The following is a 19,148-nucleotide window of genomic DNA, read 5'->3' as shown; positions in this document are numbered from 1 at the left end:
GAGGAAGCATTTTTTATCCCCCAAACAGGTGTTTGGGCATTTAACTATTTATAAGTCCCAGGTACCAATAAGTAGCAGGTGTACCTCGGTATTGTACCATGGCATCAAAAAACAAGGGTACAAGAGGTGGGGATTCCCCCAGAGAGTCTGAGGTCTCGGACAAAGCTATGCCGCTGCTTTCCCCACAGGGAGCCTTGGGGCCATCGGGATCTGGGGCTGGAGCTGACGCGGGTCAGTCCAACCCTAAGATGGTCACGGAGGAGGTATTACTCACCTCTTTAAAAGAGATGCAGAAAAGCATGGGTAAAATGATAGCCGCAGCTATGCGGGGCAGTAAGCGGAATAGATCTCCGTCGCCCGAGCGCGGACCCTCAGAAGAGGAGGTCCTTTCCTCAGGGGAATTGGACGACCTCTTGGACAAGGACCAAGTAGGTTCAGGGATCGAAGATCCGGATACAGAGGAGTCTGGGGCAGTCTCCCTGAGGGAGAGCTGGTGGATTCAAGGATTGTCGGACTTGGTCCATAGGGCATTCAACTTGCCAGTACCAGATCTCCAGGTATCGACGGTTTCAGCTTTGGGCTCACTGAGGGCGCCTCAAAGCAATGATGTGTTTCCGATCCATCCTCTATTAGAGGGAGTTTTGTTCCAAGATTGGAACAAGCCAGATAAGATCTTCTTACCACCTAAGAAGTTCTCTGTCCTATATCCTATGGAAGAAAAATTTTCCAAAAGATGGGCTACTCCTGCAGTGGACGCAGCCATCTCATGGGTTAACAAATCGTTAACATGCCCTGTAGAAAACATACAGGTGTTCAAGGATCCAGTTGATAAGCGCTTGGAAGCACTACTTAAGAACTCCTTCACTACTGCAGGGGCAGTAGTACAGCCAGCTGTGGCTGCGATTGGGGTCGCTCAAGCATTATCGGATCAATTTAAGCAGATGCTTAAACTTATTCCTGCCCAGCAGGCAGAAGAATTTTCGGATGTCCCTAAGGCCATATGTTTTACGGTAGACGCAATCAAGGATTCTATCCAGCAAGCGTCACGTTTATCGTTATCCCTTATCCATATGAGAAGACTCTTATGGTTAAAAAGCTGGGAGGCTGAGCCCCCATGCAAGAAGCTCCTGGTAGGGTTCCCCTTCCATGGAGGACGACTCTTCGGAGAAGACCTAGATAAATACATTCAGACCATTTCAAACGGCAAGAGTACTCTCTTGCCAACTAAGAAGAAGGTTCAGGGGCCTGCGTTTAAACGACAGTATTCCCCTGGGCAGGGGCCCTCTAATGCCAAGCAGTATCGACGGCCTCCTGCAAAAGCAAACTTCGGCTTCAACAGCAAATCACAAGGACAGGCTGTTGGAGGCAAAAGGCAGTGGTTTCGCAAACCAGCAAAACCAGCCCCCAAGCCAACCTTATGAAGGGGCGCCCCCACCCACGAAGGTGGGGGGAAGGCTGCGACTCTTTTCAGAGATTTGGGAAGCCAGCATTCCCGACGAGTGGGTACGGTCTTCCGTGGCCACAGGCTACAAATTAGATTTCCTAAGGTTTCCTCCTCCTCATTTCCAGGAGTCGAGGATTCCAAACGATCCGCCTCGGATTCCGGCCAGTCCTGGAACAGGGGCTGGGTTTCTACTCCAACCTATTCATCATCCCCAATGGAGATGTCAGGCCAATTTTGGACCTAAAGATGGTAAATGCATATCTAAAGATCCGCTCATTTCGGATGGAATCCGTGCGGTCAGCAGCTGCCACACTCCAGAAGGACGACTTTATGGCGTCCATAGACATAAAGGATGCCTACCTTCATGTTCCAATTTATCAGCCACATCAAAGATATCTACGCTTCATGGTGGCTTCGCGTCACTTCCAATTCGTGGCGCTTCCCTTCGGGTTGGCTACGGCCCCCCGGGTGTTCACGAAGGTCCTAGCTCCGATCCTAGCCAAGCTAAGGATCCAAGGGGTCACGATCCTAGCATACCTGGACGACCTCCTAGTCATAGACCACTCGTCTCCCGGCTTGGAGCGAGCAGTGGCCCTCACGGTCCAATACCTCGAGAGGTTCGGCTGGGTCCTAAATCGAGAAAAGTCAGCTTTCCAGCCCACAAGGCAGTTGGAATATCTCGGCATGAGATTAGACACAGAACAACAAGGAGTGTTCCTACCTCTGAGGAAGGTAAAAGCCATCAAGGAATTAATCCTACTGGTTCTAAGCAAGAAAGAACCGACTATTCGCCTATGTATGAGGTTACTAGGCAAGATGGTGGCCACGTTCGAGGCGGTACCATACGCCCAGAGCCACACTCGCATCCTACAGGCAGCCATCCTGTCAGCATGGAGCAGAAGGCCACAGGCCTTGGATATCCCGTTGCCGCTATTATCAAGAGTCCGACAAAGTCTGTGTTGGTGGTTAGACCCTCAGAATCTACTGAAGGGGAAGTCTTTCAGCCCAGTGGCTTGGAAGATAGTGACCACAGACGCCAGCCTGACGGGCTGGGGAGCAATTTTGGATGGTTGCACTCGCCAAGGTACTTGGGCAAAGCCAGAGAAGCAGTTGCCCATCAACATCTTGGAGCTCAGAGCTGCTCGACTAGCCCTCAGGGCTTGGACGTCAAAATTGCAGGGGTTCCCGGTGAGAATTCAATCAGACAATGCCACGGCCGTGGCATACATAAATCACCAAGGGGGAACCAGGAGTCAAGCCGCTCAGAGAGAGGTGAGCTTGATTCTCCTATGGGCAGAGGCGCATGTGCCCTGCATATCGGCAATATTCATTCCAGGAGTGGACAACTTTCAGGCGGACTTCTTAAGCCGCCAGACTCTATGGCCGGGGGAATGGTCTCTGCATCCACAAGTCTTTCAAGCACTCTGCCAAAGATGGGGAGTGCCGGACGTGGATATCATGGCATCGAGACTCAACAAGAAACTAGACAGGTTCATATCCCGCTCAAGGGATCCGATGGCCTGCGGAACCGATGCGTTGGTTTGCCCTTGGCATCAGTTCAAACTTCTTTATGCGTTTCCCCCGCTCCAGTTACTACCCCGCCTGCTGCGCAGGATCCGGGTGGAACACATACCAGTCATCCTGGTAGCTCCAGCATGGCCCAGAAGGGCATGGTACTCACTCATCCTAAAGATGGTAGTGGGAGACCCTTGGACTCTTCCTCTACGGCCAGACCTGCTATCGCAAGGTCCGATCCTCCACCCTGCCTTACGGCATCTAAATTTGACGGCCTGGAAGCTGAATCCCTGATTCTCAGGGGTAGAGGTCTGTCTCAGAAAGTAGTCTCTACCCTAATCAGAGCCAGGAAACCGGTCTCTAGGGTGATTTATTACAGGGTCTGGAAGGCCTATGTAGGCTGGTGTGAGTCCAAGCGATGGCTTTTCTCGCAAATTTACCATCGATAGAGTATTAAGTTTTCTCCAGCTAGGAGTGGATAAAGGATTGGCATTAAGCACAATCAAAGGACAGATTTCTGTTCTGTCAGTGTGGTTTCAGCGGCCGCTGGCCACCCACTCGCTGGTTAAGACCTTCCTTCAAGGGGTCTTACGTATTAGACCTCCAGTTAAATCCCCGCTTTGTCCGTGGGATTTAAATCTTGTTCTGTCAAGTTTACAGAAACAACCGTTTGAGCCGTTGGCTGAAATTCCTTTGGTTCTACTGACAAGGAAGTTAGTATTTTTGGTTGCCATAGTTTCCGCAAGAAGAGTTTCGGAGCTAGCGGCCTTATCCTGTAAGGAACCATATCTTGTTTTTCATAAGGACAGGGTCGTTCTCCGCCCTCATCCTTCCTTCCTACCGAAGGTCATATCCAGTTTTCATTTGAACCAGGATTTGGTATTACCATCCTTCTTCCCTAAACCTACTTCCAGAAAGGAAGGGTTGCTGCATACCTTGGATATTGTCAGGGCCATGAAGGCCTATCTTAAAGCTACAAAGAAGATCCGGAAAACAGATGTGCTGTTCATTCTACCGGATGGGCCCAAGAAGGGGCAGGCAGCTGCAAAGTCCACCATTTCTAGGTGGATTAAGCAATTAATCACTCAGGCCTACGGCTTGAAAGGGTTGCCTCCTCCAGTATCATTAAAGGCTCATTCTACTAGAGCCATGGGCGCCTCCTGGGCAGCACACCACCAGATCTCTATGGCTCAAGTTTGCAAGGCGGCAACCTGGTCTTCTGTCCACACGTTTACAAAATTCTACAAGTTGGACGTAAGAAGGAATACTGATACTGCCTTCGGGCAGGCAGTGCTGCAGGCTGCAGTTTGAGACCCTCGGATTCCGGGGGCTCCTCTTTTTTGAGTTAAATTTAAAATTTAAAATTATTTTTCTCAACTAAGTTGGATTTATTATGATTTGAGTATATCTCTAAATTAAATCCTTTTGTCTTGGAGATGTTCTCCCTCCCCTCATTGTAAGCATTGCTTTGGGACATCCCATATAGTAATGAATGCCGCTCTGTGTCCCGTGATGTACGATAAAGAAAAAGAGATTTTTAATACAGCTTACCTGTAAAATCTTTTTCTTGGAGTACATCACGGGACACAGAGCTCCCACCCCTCTTTTTTGAGGACCATTTTGGGAGGCATACTGCTTGCTACAAAACTGAGGTACTCCTCCTATGGGAGGGGGTTATATAGGGAGGGGCATTTCCTGTTTGAGATTGCCAGTGTCTACACCTGAAGGTACTCCATATAACCCATATAGTAATGAATGCCGCTCTGTGTCCCGTGATGTACTCCAAGAAAAAGATTTTACAGGTAAGCTGTATTAAAAATCTCTTTTTCTTTCATTCCACCATAGGTGACTGGAAATAAACTTGCTTGATTCCACCATCAACACAGTCGGTGTTGATGGGGAATTCCTCCCCCTGTGCTAATGTAGTCTGTCGACGGGGAGCCTTCCCTGCCGGCTGAACACAATGATCACTAAGCTCGAACGAGTAGGGCCCTCTAATTCCTGCTGTATTAAATTGTATTGTAACTGTACTGTCTGCCTTCATGTTGTAAAGCGCTGCGCAAATTGTTGGCGCTATATAAATCCTGTATAAAAGTGACCTTGTGCGAAAAATCTGACAGGCTGATTGTACTGAAGTCGATTGATGGATCGATTTTCACTAACTGAAAGGCAGACTTCACCCACTGGCTAGCTTGTATACAATTTGTGTGCAATGTTTAGGCATTTTGCCGAGGCACCCAGGTTGAATAAGGCTGGGTTAGCGGATGTTTTGGTGTGCGAATTTATTCTGTTTTGTTCTTGGATAGAGACCCATATTTTCTGGAATGATTTGCTTATTATAAAATGTTTTTATCTTTGCACAGAAAGCCCATTTGGGTCAAGGCACTCGCACAAATATCTATGAGGGGGTTCTGATGGTGAGCGGTGGTGGAGACGAGGACTCGGAATATGAGTCCAGTGAGCTGAACAACAACTCGCGGGATTTAAGAGTGGTCCTGAAAGTGCTGGACCCCAGTCACCAAGACATAGCGCTGGTGAGCAGTTTCATGTAGTATTTTCCATTTACATAATTAATGTCCTGTCTGCATGTCTCCTAATGTGACCACACTGTTCTATTTCTGCCTTATGTTCTCCTTCCTACTCCTTTCGTGTTTTTTTTCCTTACTCATTTTTCCTCCTCCTCCACCCTGCACATTAACCTTGCCTTACAATAATCCTCTTGGCTCTTCTTTCTTGTTCATCCTAGTTGCGGTTATCATACAGCCTCTGTCTGCACAGGCTAAAGCTGGCCATAGATGGATCGAAATTTGTCCGCTTCAGCAGGGATCGTCCGAATTTCGATCCAAGTGTGGCCATCCCTGTACAACAGAAGTCAAATTTTTAGGTTGACTTCTGCTAAGCGGAAATGTTGGAACGCTTTTGTCGATCAGTTTTAATATTGGTCATCTCTCAATCTTGCTCCTTAGGCTTTCTTTGAGACTGCAAGTCTAATGAGCCAAGTGTCTCATATCCACCTGGTGTTTGTCCATGGAGTCTGTGTGCGGGAGGCCGAGAGTAAGTAATCTTGGGAGCACGGAGGATATAAAATTGCAGTTATGTATTTAATATAGTGTCAGTTAAAGGAGTTGTAAAGGAAAAAAAAAAAATTGGGCTCAAATTACTGGGCTAGATTCAGCAAGAATTTATGCCGCCGTATCTATAGTGTGACAGGAAGTCAGGTAAATCTGGGTGTTGCCCCAGACAGGACATACATTTCTGCCTTGCTTAGACAATACACTAATCATTATTGGGCGTCGGCTGCAAAAATAGCCAGACAAGGTCTAAGGGCGTGGAAAGACTCCAGCTGTTCAGAATGAGGCAATTAAGCCCTCTATATAAAGTCCAGAGGGTTACCACTAATTGGCTGCGTCACTCCTAAGGCTGTGTGAGTAGGAGAGCAGTGCCAGAAGGTCTTCTGTGAAGGTGAGAAGAGGATTGATTTTTCTGTGTGAACAAAATCAAGACTATTGTTTTGTGCTGTACGACCAGCACTGTCTACCCAGCAGTTAGGCTGTGTTAGACTTCATAGATAGGTTCCTGTGTGGAAGGTAGACGCCCAGAGTGGCTAGGATTTATTTTATGTTTGATTTTGTTTATGCTGTTTGGATGCTTGCAATTGTTTTCCAGCAAGATGGAAAAATAAACGAGAAACTTTGTTTTCAACCATCTTCAACTGGCAGTCTGTATAAATTCAGCGTGTGGTGAACCCATCCAAGGGGTCACACACCCCGCTACCGAGCTAACCCCTCACAATAGATACGCCGCGTAAATTCAAAGCTGCGCCGGCGTATCTTTCTGTATTTAGAAAGCAAGATACGCCGAAATTAGGCTAAGATCCGACTGGCGCAAGTCTCTTACGCCGTCATATCTTAGGGTGCATATTTACGCTGGCCGCTAGGTGTCGTTTTCGGCGTAGATTATGCAAATGACCTAGATACACCGATTCACAAACGTACGTGCGCCCGGCGGAATTTTTTTAAGTCGTTTGCATAAGGCTTTTTCCGGCGCAACGTTGCTCCTGCTTCTATGAGGCGTACGCAATGTTAAGTATGGACGTAGTTCCCGCGTCGCATTTTGAATTTTTTACATCGTTTGCGTAAGTCGTTCGCGAATAGGGCTGGATGTAATTTACGTTCACTTTGAAAACAATGACGATTTGCGGCGGAATTTCGAGCATGCGCACTGGGATTCTTTCACGAACGGGGTCAACAATTTTTTAACTAAAACACGCCCACATCATCCCCATTTGAATTAGGCGGGCTTACGCCGGTCCACATACGTTGCACCGCCGTAACTTAGGGCGCAATTTCTTTATAAATACGGAACTTGCGCCCTAATTTACGGCGGCGTAACGTATCGGAGATACGTTACGCCCGCACAATGTTACGCAGGGCTACCTGAATCTAGCCCAATGTCTGCGAGGTAGACAGACAGAATAGTGTAATGATTCTGTTAAAAAAAACAAGTAAATACCTATTATTAAATTCCTTCATCTATATCACCTCCGGCATTCTAGTTTCTGTTCTCTCATTCACTTCTTGGTTTGCATCGCTCGTTCATGTAAGAACTACATTTCCCAGTATGAATTGCGGCACGCCCAGTAATTCACACCTCCTTGAGGTCTCTAACATGTAGAGAGCGTCCTGCCTCACAGATGTAGTTCCCAGGAGGGGGTGAGCACGTTACTGACCACCGCAGTAAAGCCTCCCTTCACGGTGGTAATAAAAGTGATAAAAATGTGAAAAAAAAAGTAAAATAATAAAAAGTAAAACGCCCCTGTCCCCGGTAGCTCACGCTCAGAAGCGTACGCACACGTAAGTCTCGCCCACATATGTAAACGCCATTCAAACCACATATGTGAGGTATCGCTGCGTGTGTTAGAGCGAGAGCAACAATTCTAGCGCTAGACCTCCTCTGTATATTTATCCAAACAAATCGGAGTCAACCATCGAGACAAAGTTTTCCGAAATGTTATTGGGCATTTTCTATGTTTTTTTATATGTGAATTCCTCCCTTCTTAAATGAAAATGTAATCGCATTAGACCATAGAGTTGCTGGTGGGATGTCTGATATCCATTTCTGCAATATGAGTTTACGGGCTGTATATACATAGACATATTGTGCATTATATATGGGTTAATGGGATTTGCAAATCATCGCATTTTTGTTTTTATGTGGATTTTACCATTTCCAAACTGTTTTGGAATAGGGGTTGTATGTGGACTGGTTAGCCAGTGTGCACTGCAAATACAATGAAGCACATTTGAGCTTCTCTTGTTGATCAGGTTTGCTCTGTGTGTATTGAAAATTACATTTCATTGGTCACATTTCTGTTCTGTCTTATGCCTAGACATCATGGTGGAGGAGTTTATTGAACACGGGCCGTTGGATGTCTGCTTACGCAAAGATAAACATCTGATCACAACAGGTTGGAAGTTCACTGTCGCTAGACAGCTGGCCAGTGCTTTGAGTTACCTGGTAAGTGTGTTGTTTATTGATCTTTATGAAATGAGTTCTGTTTAGGATTGTAGATCACACTAAAGCCTCATACACACGATCAGATTTTCTGCAGACAAGGCGTAGGACTTTTGTCTGAAGGGCGTTGGCCAGGAACTTGTCTTGCATACAAACAGCAACGAATTGTCAGCCAACAAACCCGAAACTACGTAGTTTTTCAGCTCTTTTAGCGCCACCCTTTGGGCAATTTCTGCTAATGTTGCGTTATGGTGAGCATTGCTTCTGAGAATGCGTGTTTGTACTTTTGGAGTTTTGCTTACTCTCACTCTTTTTAAATGACAATTGCGCAGTCATACAACACTGTACCCAAATTAAATTTTTATCATGTTTTCCCCACAAATAGAGCTTTTTTCTTTTTTTGTGGTATTTGATCACCTCTGCAGGGTTTTTTTTTTCTTTTGTTAAAGACCGATTAAAAAAAAAAAAATAATACAAAACCGTTTTATATTTTGTTATAAAATTTCTGCAAATAGGTAATTTTTCTCTTCGTTGATGTACGCTGATGGGGGTTGCACTTATGAGCACAGAGGTGACACTGAGGGGGGGCAGTGATGGGCACTGGTGCGTGGCATTGATGGGTGGCACGGTTTTGCACTGTGGGCACTAGCAGGTGCCACTGGCAGGCGGTACTGGTGGGCACAGATGAGGTGGTTGTGCCTCTTTCTCTTCAGGACCGATGTCTCTTGCTCAAAAGCCGGTGATCTGCTTTTTTTCTCTCCTCACGCTGTCAGCGTGAGGAGAAAAAAAAGATTACCAAGCTTTTGTTAACACGTGATCAGCTGTCATCGGCTGACAGCTGATCATGCGATAAGGGGCCGGGATTGGCTGACTCTGTGATCAGTGCGTGCCCTGCAGAGGGGGCGCTCGGGGAGCGTGCAAAGGGGAGCACATCTATTGACGGCCTCCCGGCAAAGCAGATCTGCGCTGTAGCCGTCATTCGCCTATAGCACGGATCTGAAGGAGTTAAAGCATGCTAATCCCTTATTTGTTGGCGGAAAATCCGACAACAATTGTCCGATACAAACGGTCGGATTTTTCGTCAACAGTCTGTCATCACACAATTCCCGTTGTATAATCCGATCGTGTGTATGAGGCTTTAGAATGCTGTTGGAGAAAGTGCTGGATAGTTGAAGCTGAGCTTCAGGCTGAACAGTGCAGGTTTGTTTGAAATTTAGGGCCTGATCCACAAAAGGGATACGCCGGCGTATCTACTGATACGCCGTCGTATCTACTGATACGCCGTCGTATCCCTGTTTCTATCTATGGAACTGATCCACAGAATCAGTTTCTCATAGTTAGGCAGAAGATCCGACATGTGTAAGGGACTTACACTGTTGGATCTTAGGATGCAGTACCGCAGCCGCCGCTGGGGGCATTTCTCGTCGAAATCCAGCGTCGGGTATGCAAATTAGCACTTACGGAGATCCACGAAGCTTTTACGCTTCGTTTTTTTTCCGTAAGTATTAGTTTGCCATCGCAAAATTAGGGCTGCTTTTACAAGGTGTCAACTTAGTACACCATGTAAAAGTAGACCCTTCTATCCCGCATCGCTGTCTTTTTTTTTTTTTTTTTTTTTTTTTTATTCATTTTTTTTCACGCCTTGCGCCGGACGGATTTAAGTTACACCGCTCAAAATTTCTAGGTAAGTGCTTTGTGGATCGGGCACTTGGGTAGAGATTTTGCGGCGGTGTAACTTAAATAGGAAAATGTAAGTTACGGCCGCTCTTTGTGGATCAGGCCCTTAGTTTTTGGATGGAGTGGAGATGGATTAGAAAACTTGTCAGTTTTTATTGACACTCTCCATGTCCTGTTTACGATTATCATTGAAAGTAAAAGAAAATCACAAATTTGGGGTTGTCCCCAGAAAGTAATAGAAGGGACATCTTCCAATAGGTACTCTAGTTCTGGTGGCCTGGGGGTCCCCAAGGAATTTCCCTAATTTTCAGGGATTTCATCTAACCTCCAGTTTGGCTATGGGACAGGAAGTGAAGGGAAATATCTGTAATTGGACACAGATGGCGGAAAAAAATATATCTGACAGGGGTTATAACCCTTTCTTGCTCTATTCAAAATAGGGGGGGGGGGATTTAAGCCTGGTCTTCTATCAAGAACTGTGACTCCTGTGAGTAGATATCAGGCTGGCAGCTTTGGCAGAGGAAGAAGCAAATGGCGGGCCCATTCAGATGCAGTGGCTGGGTGCTCTGTACAGCAGTGTGAGAGGAGGACTGTTTTCTATGAGTGAGCGGAGATGCTGGCTATTTGCAGGCAGGACATGCTATCCTTGCCACTAAAAACAAGCCCATGGCTTCTTATTTCCATTTCATTCAGTCGGCTGTCACTGCTTTCAGGGTTGGGTGGTGATGGGACCGTTTGAGGCCCCTTACATAATTCTGTATTGGATTACTTGTCTGTATCCTCTGGTTTTAGTTCTCTAGTTTTGTGGAATGGCTAAAATGTTCTTGTAACGGTCACCACCGTTTACGATATTCCCATTCCATCGCCCCACGACAGCTTATCCGACACATCAGACACGACCCATTCCATTTCCCAGAATAACGAGACTTCACACACAGCTCTGTTACTGGTTCCAAAATGATTGAATTAATCTTTTAATGGTTTTTATACAGCTCACAACCAAAAAGCATGTTACAGGGACAATGAAACTCTCCACCCCCAAAATATCACACAATGGGGGCTTCATACACATTATTTTAGATAATGACATTCAGATGAGTTAATTATCCCCTTGACGTCCTGACTCCGACAATAAGCGATTCACCTGCATAATACACATTCCTATGTCAGACGTTCTGTCTCCGACAATAAGCTATTCACACCTGATCATCAATAGGCTTTTCACACCATACAGTGTCATTAGCATCCACAATGAAAGGTCTTTCAGAAGCCAGACTCAATTAACACCTCAAAGTTAGACATCTGACCTTTACAGACTTAATTAGTACAATAGACACAACCGTATTAGCATCACACAATGGAATATCTAGGAGCAGACTCAATTAACACCTCAAAAGCATGTGTCCCCCCACATTGAATGAAAACACTCCATTGACCTGTTGGAGTCAGACTTTAACAACTTGTAGTATTTCAAGATCTCCTGCAATACATGAATTATCATTTCTCAGCCATCCTATGCCCAAAAGGGGCATAGGATGACCCAAGAGTCATTAGCGACGCTGGCACAGGAGTACCCCACATCCTTCAAAGGTCTCTGGGTGTCACGGGCCATTCCGTTACAGTTCTGTGGTTATTTTCTATATCGAAATGACTATTTTCTGTGATATGATGCAACAAACACATTTTCTTCTTTCTGCAGGAAGATAAGAATTTGGTCCATGGAAATGTCTGTGCGAATAACATCCTACTGGCCAGGAAAGGCCTAGAAGATGGATCTTCTCCGTTCATTAAACTCAGCGACCCAGGCGTGACCTTCACAGTGCTGTCCAGAGAGGGTACGGAGTGATGTTTTATGTCCCAATATGTGCATTTGTCTGGTACAGCGTGTGAACAAACAGCATTGCAAAACGCCGGCAGCACATTTGATGATGCTGTTCATTTCTGGGCACCAAGTGAGCTCCTGACCCCCATGTGCCCTCCATACACAGGGCCCTGAATTGTCCGACTTTGAAGCCAAACCCCCACTTTTCTAAATGTGCATGTGACAGTTTGTGCTGGGTACTTGAGTTCTTGTGTTGGACTGATCAACTTTTGAGATCAAATACAGCGATCATCCATACCATTTGTTTTCTTTGATATAAAACGCCTTTCCTTTTTGGGCTCATTTTTTGGGGGGGGGGGTTCATTACGGTCTTTTTTTTTTTTTGTCATGTTGGAAAGCCCTACAGAATATGTTAATATGTATATAAAAAGTAGTTGGCATATATGGCGGCAGTAGTACTGACTTTTCCGTCTTTTTCCAGAGCGTGTGGACAGAATCCCATGGATTTCACCTGAGTGCGTTCGAAATATCGCCACTCTCAGTACCGCTGCTGACAAATGGAGTTTCGGGACTACCTTACTGGAAATATGTTTTAATGGGGAAGTTCCTTTGAAGGAAAGAACACCTCCTGAGGTAACCTGGCCGGATTTCTTCATCCAAAATAATATTGGGTATTAGGCAAGGCCCCTCTCATCCATACAGCTGAAATCCCATGTGTGTCCCTTGCAGAGCAGACCTCACCAGAAGCGACAAAGAAGAATTCACTAAAACGGGGCTTTAGTGGGTGCCAAGTATTTATAAAAACTTTACAATGGTGGGGCTGTTTAGGTGAATGTACAGCCATGTTAAACTAAGAAAAATCCACTAAAAGTGGGCTTTTCCTTTTAAAGTAAACCTGCATGTTGTGAACTGAAATGCATTATAGGGCAACAGATCTTGCATGCAGACCTACTACTGTCACCTTCAAAGTGGTACCAAGCCCCCCCCCCCTCCTTCTGAAATGCCCTGACTTTCAAGGTAGCTAGCAGCTTGACAATACAGCACCCATTGCCTGAGTAGTCCTATTGCCAGGCCCAAGAGGTGCCACACAGGAGAAGATGGGGTGAGGCCTAAACATTTGCATATATGGACATCCAGGAAGTCTAAAATGTTTCAAGAACTGCTTTGATATCTTGACTGTAAAGGCAGAAGGTTTCATCCAGCACCTTCTGGTCCTACTATACAAGGGAGCTTTTGTTCTACATACCTTTTTATTCAGTATTAGACCTTATAGTGAACCCTTATATTGAACCTACTCATCCCATAATTAAATCTAACCTTTAAAATCAATTTATCCCCACATCTGAACCTTCTCATGATGCATAACTTTTTTTTTTTCACAATAGGGTTTATCTACTAAAACTGGAAAGTGCAAAGTTTGGTGCACATGTGCATGGTAGCCAATGGGCTTCTAACTTCAGCTTGTTCCATTAAAACAGAGTTCCACCCTAAAAATGAACTTTCTATTAACAGCTTGCCTTTAAGTAAAAAATAATAATTTTTACTCACGTCTATCTGGCTGTTACCAGGCAGATTTCGTAATCTGCCTAGTTCCTGGTTCTAGGTGGTTCAACTTCCTGTCCTAAGACCCCATTGCCTCCTGGGAAATGATGACACTCATTTCCCAGGAGTCTCTGGGCATTACTGTGCCTAAAAATCGCCCAGCATGCACCTCTCCCTGAAAACCAGGAAGAAAAAGGAACTGGGCTTCACATGCCCACACATATGATGGATACGGCCACAACCTGAGCTGGAGGATATAAGGCAAGTGTTTGCAATGATTTCTGTAACGTTTGGGGAGCTATTAATATGTTTTACGGACTATTTAATGTGATTAATTTTAGCTTGCAAAAAAATATGCTCGGAACCCCTCTTTAAGCTTTGACATAGAAACCTGGAAGCTGGTTGGTTTCTATGGAGAGCTGCACCAGATTATGCGCACTCCAGTTTTAGTAACTTTAGATATCCCGTCTAAAGTTGCCCTATATGATTCCTGCATCTCTTCAATAGCTATTCATTTCACACCTTTAGGGAGAGCTCCGTCATTCACAAGGGCTTTGGGATCCTGGCCCAGAGCCCCTTTGAGTCTTTTTATACCTCATTTGATCCATTCGTAGTTGTGGCAGTTTTGTGCTGTTTGAAATTTATGGTACAAAATTCCCCTTTAACTAGCTTATTGTGCTATTCTGTCATTCTCTCTACAGAAAGAACGGTTTTATGAAAAGGAGTTGGGCCTCCCTGAACCATCCTGCAAAGAGTTGGCGGATCTGATTGGACAATGTCACAATTACAACCCCTCAGGAAGACCCTCCTTCCGGACAATCCTCCGAGAACTAACACAACTGCAGCCCCAGGGTGAGCAAAGAAAGCGCATCATAGGGGTTGTGTCAGTTTGCTATACCCAAATATACCTACCAATATAACGTTGCTTTGTTGAGGATTAGTATGGAGTTTATTGTAATAGAATGAGAGTTGCGACTTTCTTATGGTAAGCATTTGTAGTATTTATCTTGCGTAACGTGCATCTTTTTTGCTTTGTTTATAGTCTCAAAATGGCTTCCTATCCAGTACCATGAAGTGCTTTCTACCTTGTATATGGACCTTTTACTGCTCTGAGCACCCTTTTAAAAAAAAAAAAAAAAAGCTAGAATTACCTGATATGGTGAATAGGCCAATTGCCAGGACTGAGCATTATTATAGGTAGAAGTTTTTGCTTCACCCTGTATTGAAATTCCAAGACCTCTTAGGCGACTTAATGCATGCCCATAGCCCCCTACCCAAGTTGCACATACTCTCCATCTTGAGCTCACCACTGCTCTGCTCAGCCGCCAAGAGCAAGGAGAAAAATCCAGTAAAAGCTTTGAGTTGCTCTAGTTGGCCCTGTGCGATGGTACTGGGCTAAACACCAGTATGGTCACATGCGGGGAATGGGGGCCGATCATGCTCTTCCATACTTGGATAGCCCTGGTATTTGCTTTACGTCCTACACCATGTATGACAAATGTCTTCTGCTCTGATCACATACTGGGACCTTGTATGCATTAATAATCAGAATTGTGTGTTTTTGATGATGATTTTTAAGCATTTGGGGAATGATAAATGTTTATTGGAACCGAGGCATTATTTCTAGGTGAAGAGAGGAGAAAATGATATCTTCTTGTGTATGTGTATTCAGCTAGAGATTCCTTGCTTGAATTTGTAATGGAGATCCGAGGTGAGAAGCAAAGTATGAAACCTAATATGGCAAGTTTTCACCACTGTATAAAATATTGGGGGTAAGTGAAATTGGCACAGCTAGTGCAAGGTATAATCTGGTGTATCACAGTATATACCAAAAACCGTGAAAATCGGCAACAAGAAATCAGTAACGTGCTTTGTGCGCATAACAAGAATCCGTAATAAAGTGCTAAAGTGCAAAAAATCAAAGTGCTATACAGCAAAACCTTGTATTGTGAGTATAATTCATTCCAGAAACATGCTTGTAATCTAAAGCACTTGTATATCAAAACTAATTTCCCCATAAGAAATAATGGAAACTCAAATGATTCCTTCCACAACCATTTATTCATAAGTCCTTCCGTATAGATTATAGCAATGTCATAGGTTGTGTAACCATAAAATGTCCATCCACAAATGGAAGCCTCCACAAGGGGATTAAAAGCAAAATTCAGCAGGAGCTACAGAGTATAAAAGAGGCGCCTCTAAGTGTAGCAATAGGGTTACATTTAATGAAGATACAACATTTAGAAACGCACATGGTTGACGATTAAAATAGGCACGTTTAAGTGTGCAGGCATCCGGGGTAAAGTTGTCGACATAGACCGTCCTCCGCACTGCTGGCTCTCACCACTGTCGGTCTGCAATCTTAACAGGGAAGACTACCCTGCAGTAGAGCGATCTGAAAGCAAGGCTTGAAGCGCTCATGGATCGCAGAGTGGAAGGAATGACGTTGATGCGGAGGATGATCTATGTGGACAGATTTACCCCGGATGCCTGCATACCTAGATGTGCCTGTATTAATTAACATGTTGTACCTTCATTAAATGTAACCATATTTCTACACTTGGAGGCTCCTCTCTTCTTTTATACTTAGTTGTGACATGATGCTACTTGTATATCAAGACATCACTTGCATATCAAGTCAAAATGTATTTAAAGTATTTAAAAATGTTGCTTGTCTTGCAAAACTCTCAACCAAGTTACTCTCAAACCAAGGTTTTACTGTAATGTAACAATTTTGCCTTAATGGATCATATGCATACTATAAAAACTTAAATTGGAAAAAAAAACAATATTTCATATCCAAAAAGTGCATAAAATCAAAATGCTTTATTGTAGCAATTGTGCATTAATATATCATATGCATACTATAAACTTCAATAAAAAAAAAAAAACAGAATTCATATCCAAATAGGTGCTAAAATGCATAAAATCAATCAAAATATTGTAATACACAACAAATATGCATTAAACCTCGTACACACGCGCCGTTTTCTCTCTGTTGGCAGAACTTTCTTGCCGAGTAAACCGTGCGTGTCTACGAGGCTTTGAGGTTTCTCGTCTGTAAAACTGCCCAGAATCTCGACGAGAAAAATGGAGAACCTGCTCTCATTTTTTCTTGTTGGGATTCTCAGCAGTGTTTTTTCCTGCCGAGAAACCCAAGCTTGTGTATACTTGCCTGCCTCCATGGAAACCTGCGCATGCTCGAAATGACTGACGCTTGCGCGGTTAGCTTCCAAGGCATAGGTAGGGTAAAGCAAGATGGCGGCGACAGCAATGTGACGAGCGCATTCTTGTCGATGACGTTACCGCATTCGTGCCATTCAAAAGAACGACGTTCTTTTGAATCGTACGTGTACACTCACTAGCATGTTACTAATTTTATTTTTACGTTCTTTGGTATATACTGTGATACACCAGATTATACCTTACACTAGCAGCGCCAATTCCTCTTACCCCCAATATTTTATTTTATTCAGTTTGCCATCTGCTGGTGGCTGCCTTTAGTGGAGGCAGCAGCTATTAATAATCTAGTTTAGCGCAGAACTTTATTTATTTTCTTCACCACTGTATGGTTACCAATTTGTTTTACTTTTTCGCCTGTAGATCTGTCCGACATTGCCTCCATCAACCCCGATTTCTCCATCGCAGACCCCACAGTGTTCCAGAAGAGATACCTGAAAAAGATCCGGGAGTTGGGAGAGGTATGTGTTTTTGCTTTTTTTTATTTTTTGCTTTTTTTTTTTATTTATCAAAGAAGCCAGTCCACACGGACCACCACCATACAACAATGACAGCAGAGACACTAAAACTTATGTACATACATAAATATATATATACGTGTGGGCCTATGCCCACATACACAGTATTTCAGTGAAGCATCAAATTACCATTAAGCCCCGGTAAGAGTGTGTCCCTCAACGTTTGGAGCTATCAACTCATGCCCTGATAGCGTAGCCCGGCTGGGCCGACCTCCAGGGCCATTTTCCGTTTACGGTAAGTGAAAAAGAGTAAAGGGGAAAGAGTAGAGTAGAAAGGAGCGGAGAGAGGTATAGTACAAGGTGGGTGGGTATCGGGGGGTTGCACAAGCAGGATAGGTGTAAAGCGCCCCTGAGGGCGTTAAGTGTATCTAATCCGTTTCCGGATATTCTGCAATTCTAAGAGAGCAGGCACTATACCTGCAACTGGGTTGACGTCGGGCATTCGACCTCCCTGAGACTCTGACCTTCGTCCGAGTATTTAAAAAAGTTGTACAACTGCCACGTCTCAGAGTATGCCTCCTGACGCTGTTGGCTGGAGAGGATCAAGTCCTCCATTCGGCTGATCTCGTCTACCCTATTCAGCCAGAGGGCAATAGTCGGAGGGTGAGGGGACTTCCAGCGGAGAGGTACGCAGGCCCTGGCTGCGTCCAAAAGGTGACGCACCACTGATGTCTTGTAGACTCCTGGTGGTATATTGGTGGCATGTAAGAGGAAGTAGGCCGGGTCATCCGGCACTACGTATCCTGTGAATTTTTGTGTGATCCGGCGCACCTCTCCCCAGAAGCCCCTGATCCTTGGACAGGTCCAGAACACGTGGAGCAGGGTGTCCTTATCCTGCTGGCATCTCCAGCAGGTGTCGGAGGTATTGGGGTACAGTTTCTTTAGGAGGTCTGGGGTCCTATACCAGCGAGTAAGAACCTTGTAGTTCATCTCCTGGATTTTCGCACACAGAGATGATTTGTGCGTGAAGCGGATTATGTTCTGTTTTGTGGTGGGCCAGAACTGCGTGTTAAAGTCTCTTTCCCATTTTGTCAGGGCGGGCATCTGGTAGTCTCCGGAGGGGGCGATCAACCTAGCATAAAGCAGGGACGGAGCGTGTGGGAGCACTCCAGTCTCTTCACACAACTCCTCTAACTCTGTCAGTGGTGCCTGTCCAGCTGGGGGGGCTGGGATACTACTCAAGAAGTGGGTCAGCTGGGTCGCTCTTAAAAAGTCAAGGCGGTATTCGCCGTCTGGGTCTGTCAGTTCCGCTGCCGATTTCCACCTCCCCCCGAGCTAAAGTGGGATGCCTGGAGGAGGCCAGTTCTTCCGATGTCCAAAAACCTCCTATCTTTTAAGCCCGGTTCAAAGAGCGGGTGTCCAATGATAGGTCTGAGAGGAGAGTTCCTGGAAGCCAGGGAGAGTCGAGCGAAAAGATTCGCGCATACCTTGATCGTGTTCCCCACTAAAGGGTGGCGCATTACTGTTAAGGGAAGTGAAGCCGAGCACCACGGGGCACGGTGTAAGGGGGTCCTGACCTGGCCTTGCTCTACCTGCGTCCACAACTTATTTTGTCCGTGGCGGCACCAGTCGATTAATCTCACCAAGTGTGTTGAATGGTAATCAGTCCGGATGTCCGGCAGGGCCAGACCGCCATGTAGTTTAGGGAGGGAGAGGACTGTTCTTTGTATTCGTGACTTTTTTTTCCCCGCCCAGAGGAAGTGAATAAACGCGGAGTGTACCTGTTTAAAGTAATCACCTGGGATGTGGATCGGGAGGGCCTGTAGGAGGTACAAAAATTTGGGTAAGATTGTCATTTTTAAAATGTTACATCTGCCCACACAGGAGTGCAGTCCCCCGGTCCACTGAGTCAATAGTTTCCGAACCTCTGTCAGGA

At 45.2% G+C, this 19,148-nt stretch overlaps 1 protein-coding gene across 2 annotated transcripts in view; it reads left to right on the top strand.

Moving 5' to 3' along the window:
- Window positions 1–19,148, top strand: part of TYK2 (tyrosine kinase 2) — a 109,509-nt gene that overhangs the window by 73,379 nt on the left and 16,982 nt on the right. For both annotated transcript variants that reach the window (XM_040346414.1, XM_040346415.1), the window contains 7 exons: window positions 5,323–5,493; window positions 5,926–6,013; window positions 8,349–8,476; window positions 11,850–11,985; window positions 12,454–12,605; window positions 14,216–14,366; window positions 17,118–17,215. In XM_040346414.1, coding sequence (XP_040202348.1) covers window positions 5,323–5,493; window positions 5,926–6,013; window positions 8,349–8,476; window positions 11,850–11,985; window positions 12,454–12,605; window positions 14,216–14,366; window positions 17,118–17,215 — 924 coding nt within the window. The remainder of the gene's footprint in view (window positions 1–5,322; window positions 5,494–5,925; window positions 6,014–8,348; window positions 8,477–11,849; window positions 11,986–12,453; window positions 12,606–14,215; window positions 14,367–17,117; window positions 17,216–19,148) is intronic.

This window comes from Rana temporaria, chromosome 3 (assembly GCF_905171775.1).
Source record: "Rana temporaria chromosome 3, aRanTem1.1, whole genome shotgun sequence".
Taxonomy (NCBI): Eukaryota; Metazoa; Chordata; class Amphibia; order Anura; family Ranidae; genus Rana; species Rana temporaria.
Note: the sequence above shows the minus strand (reverse complement) of the source record. Positions and strands in the feature narration are given on the sequence as shown.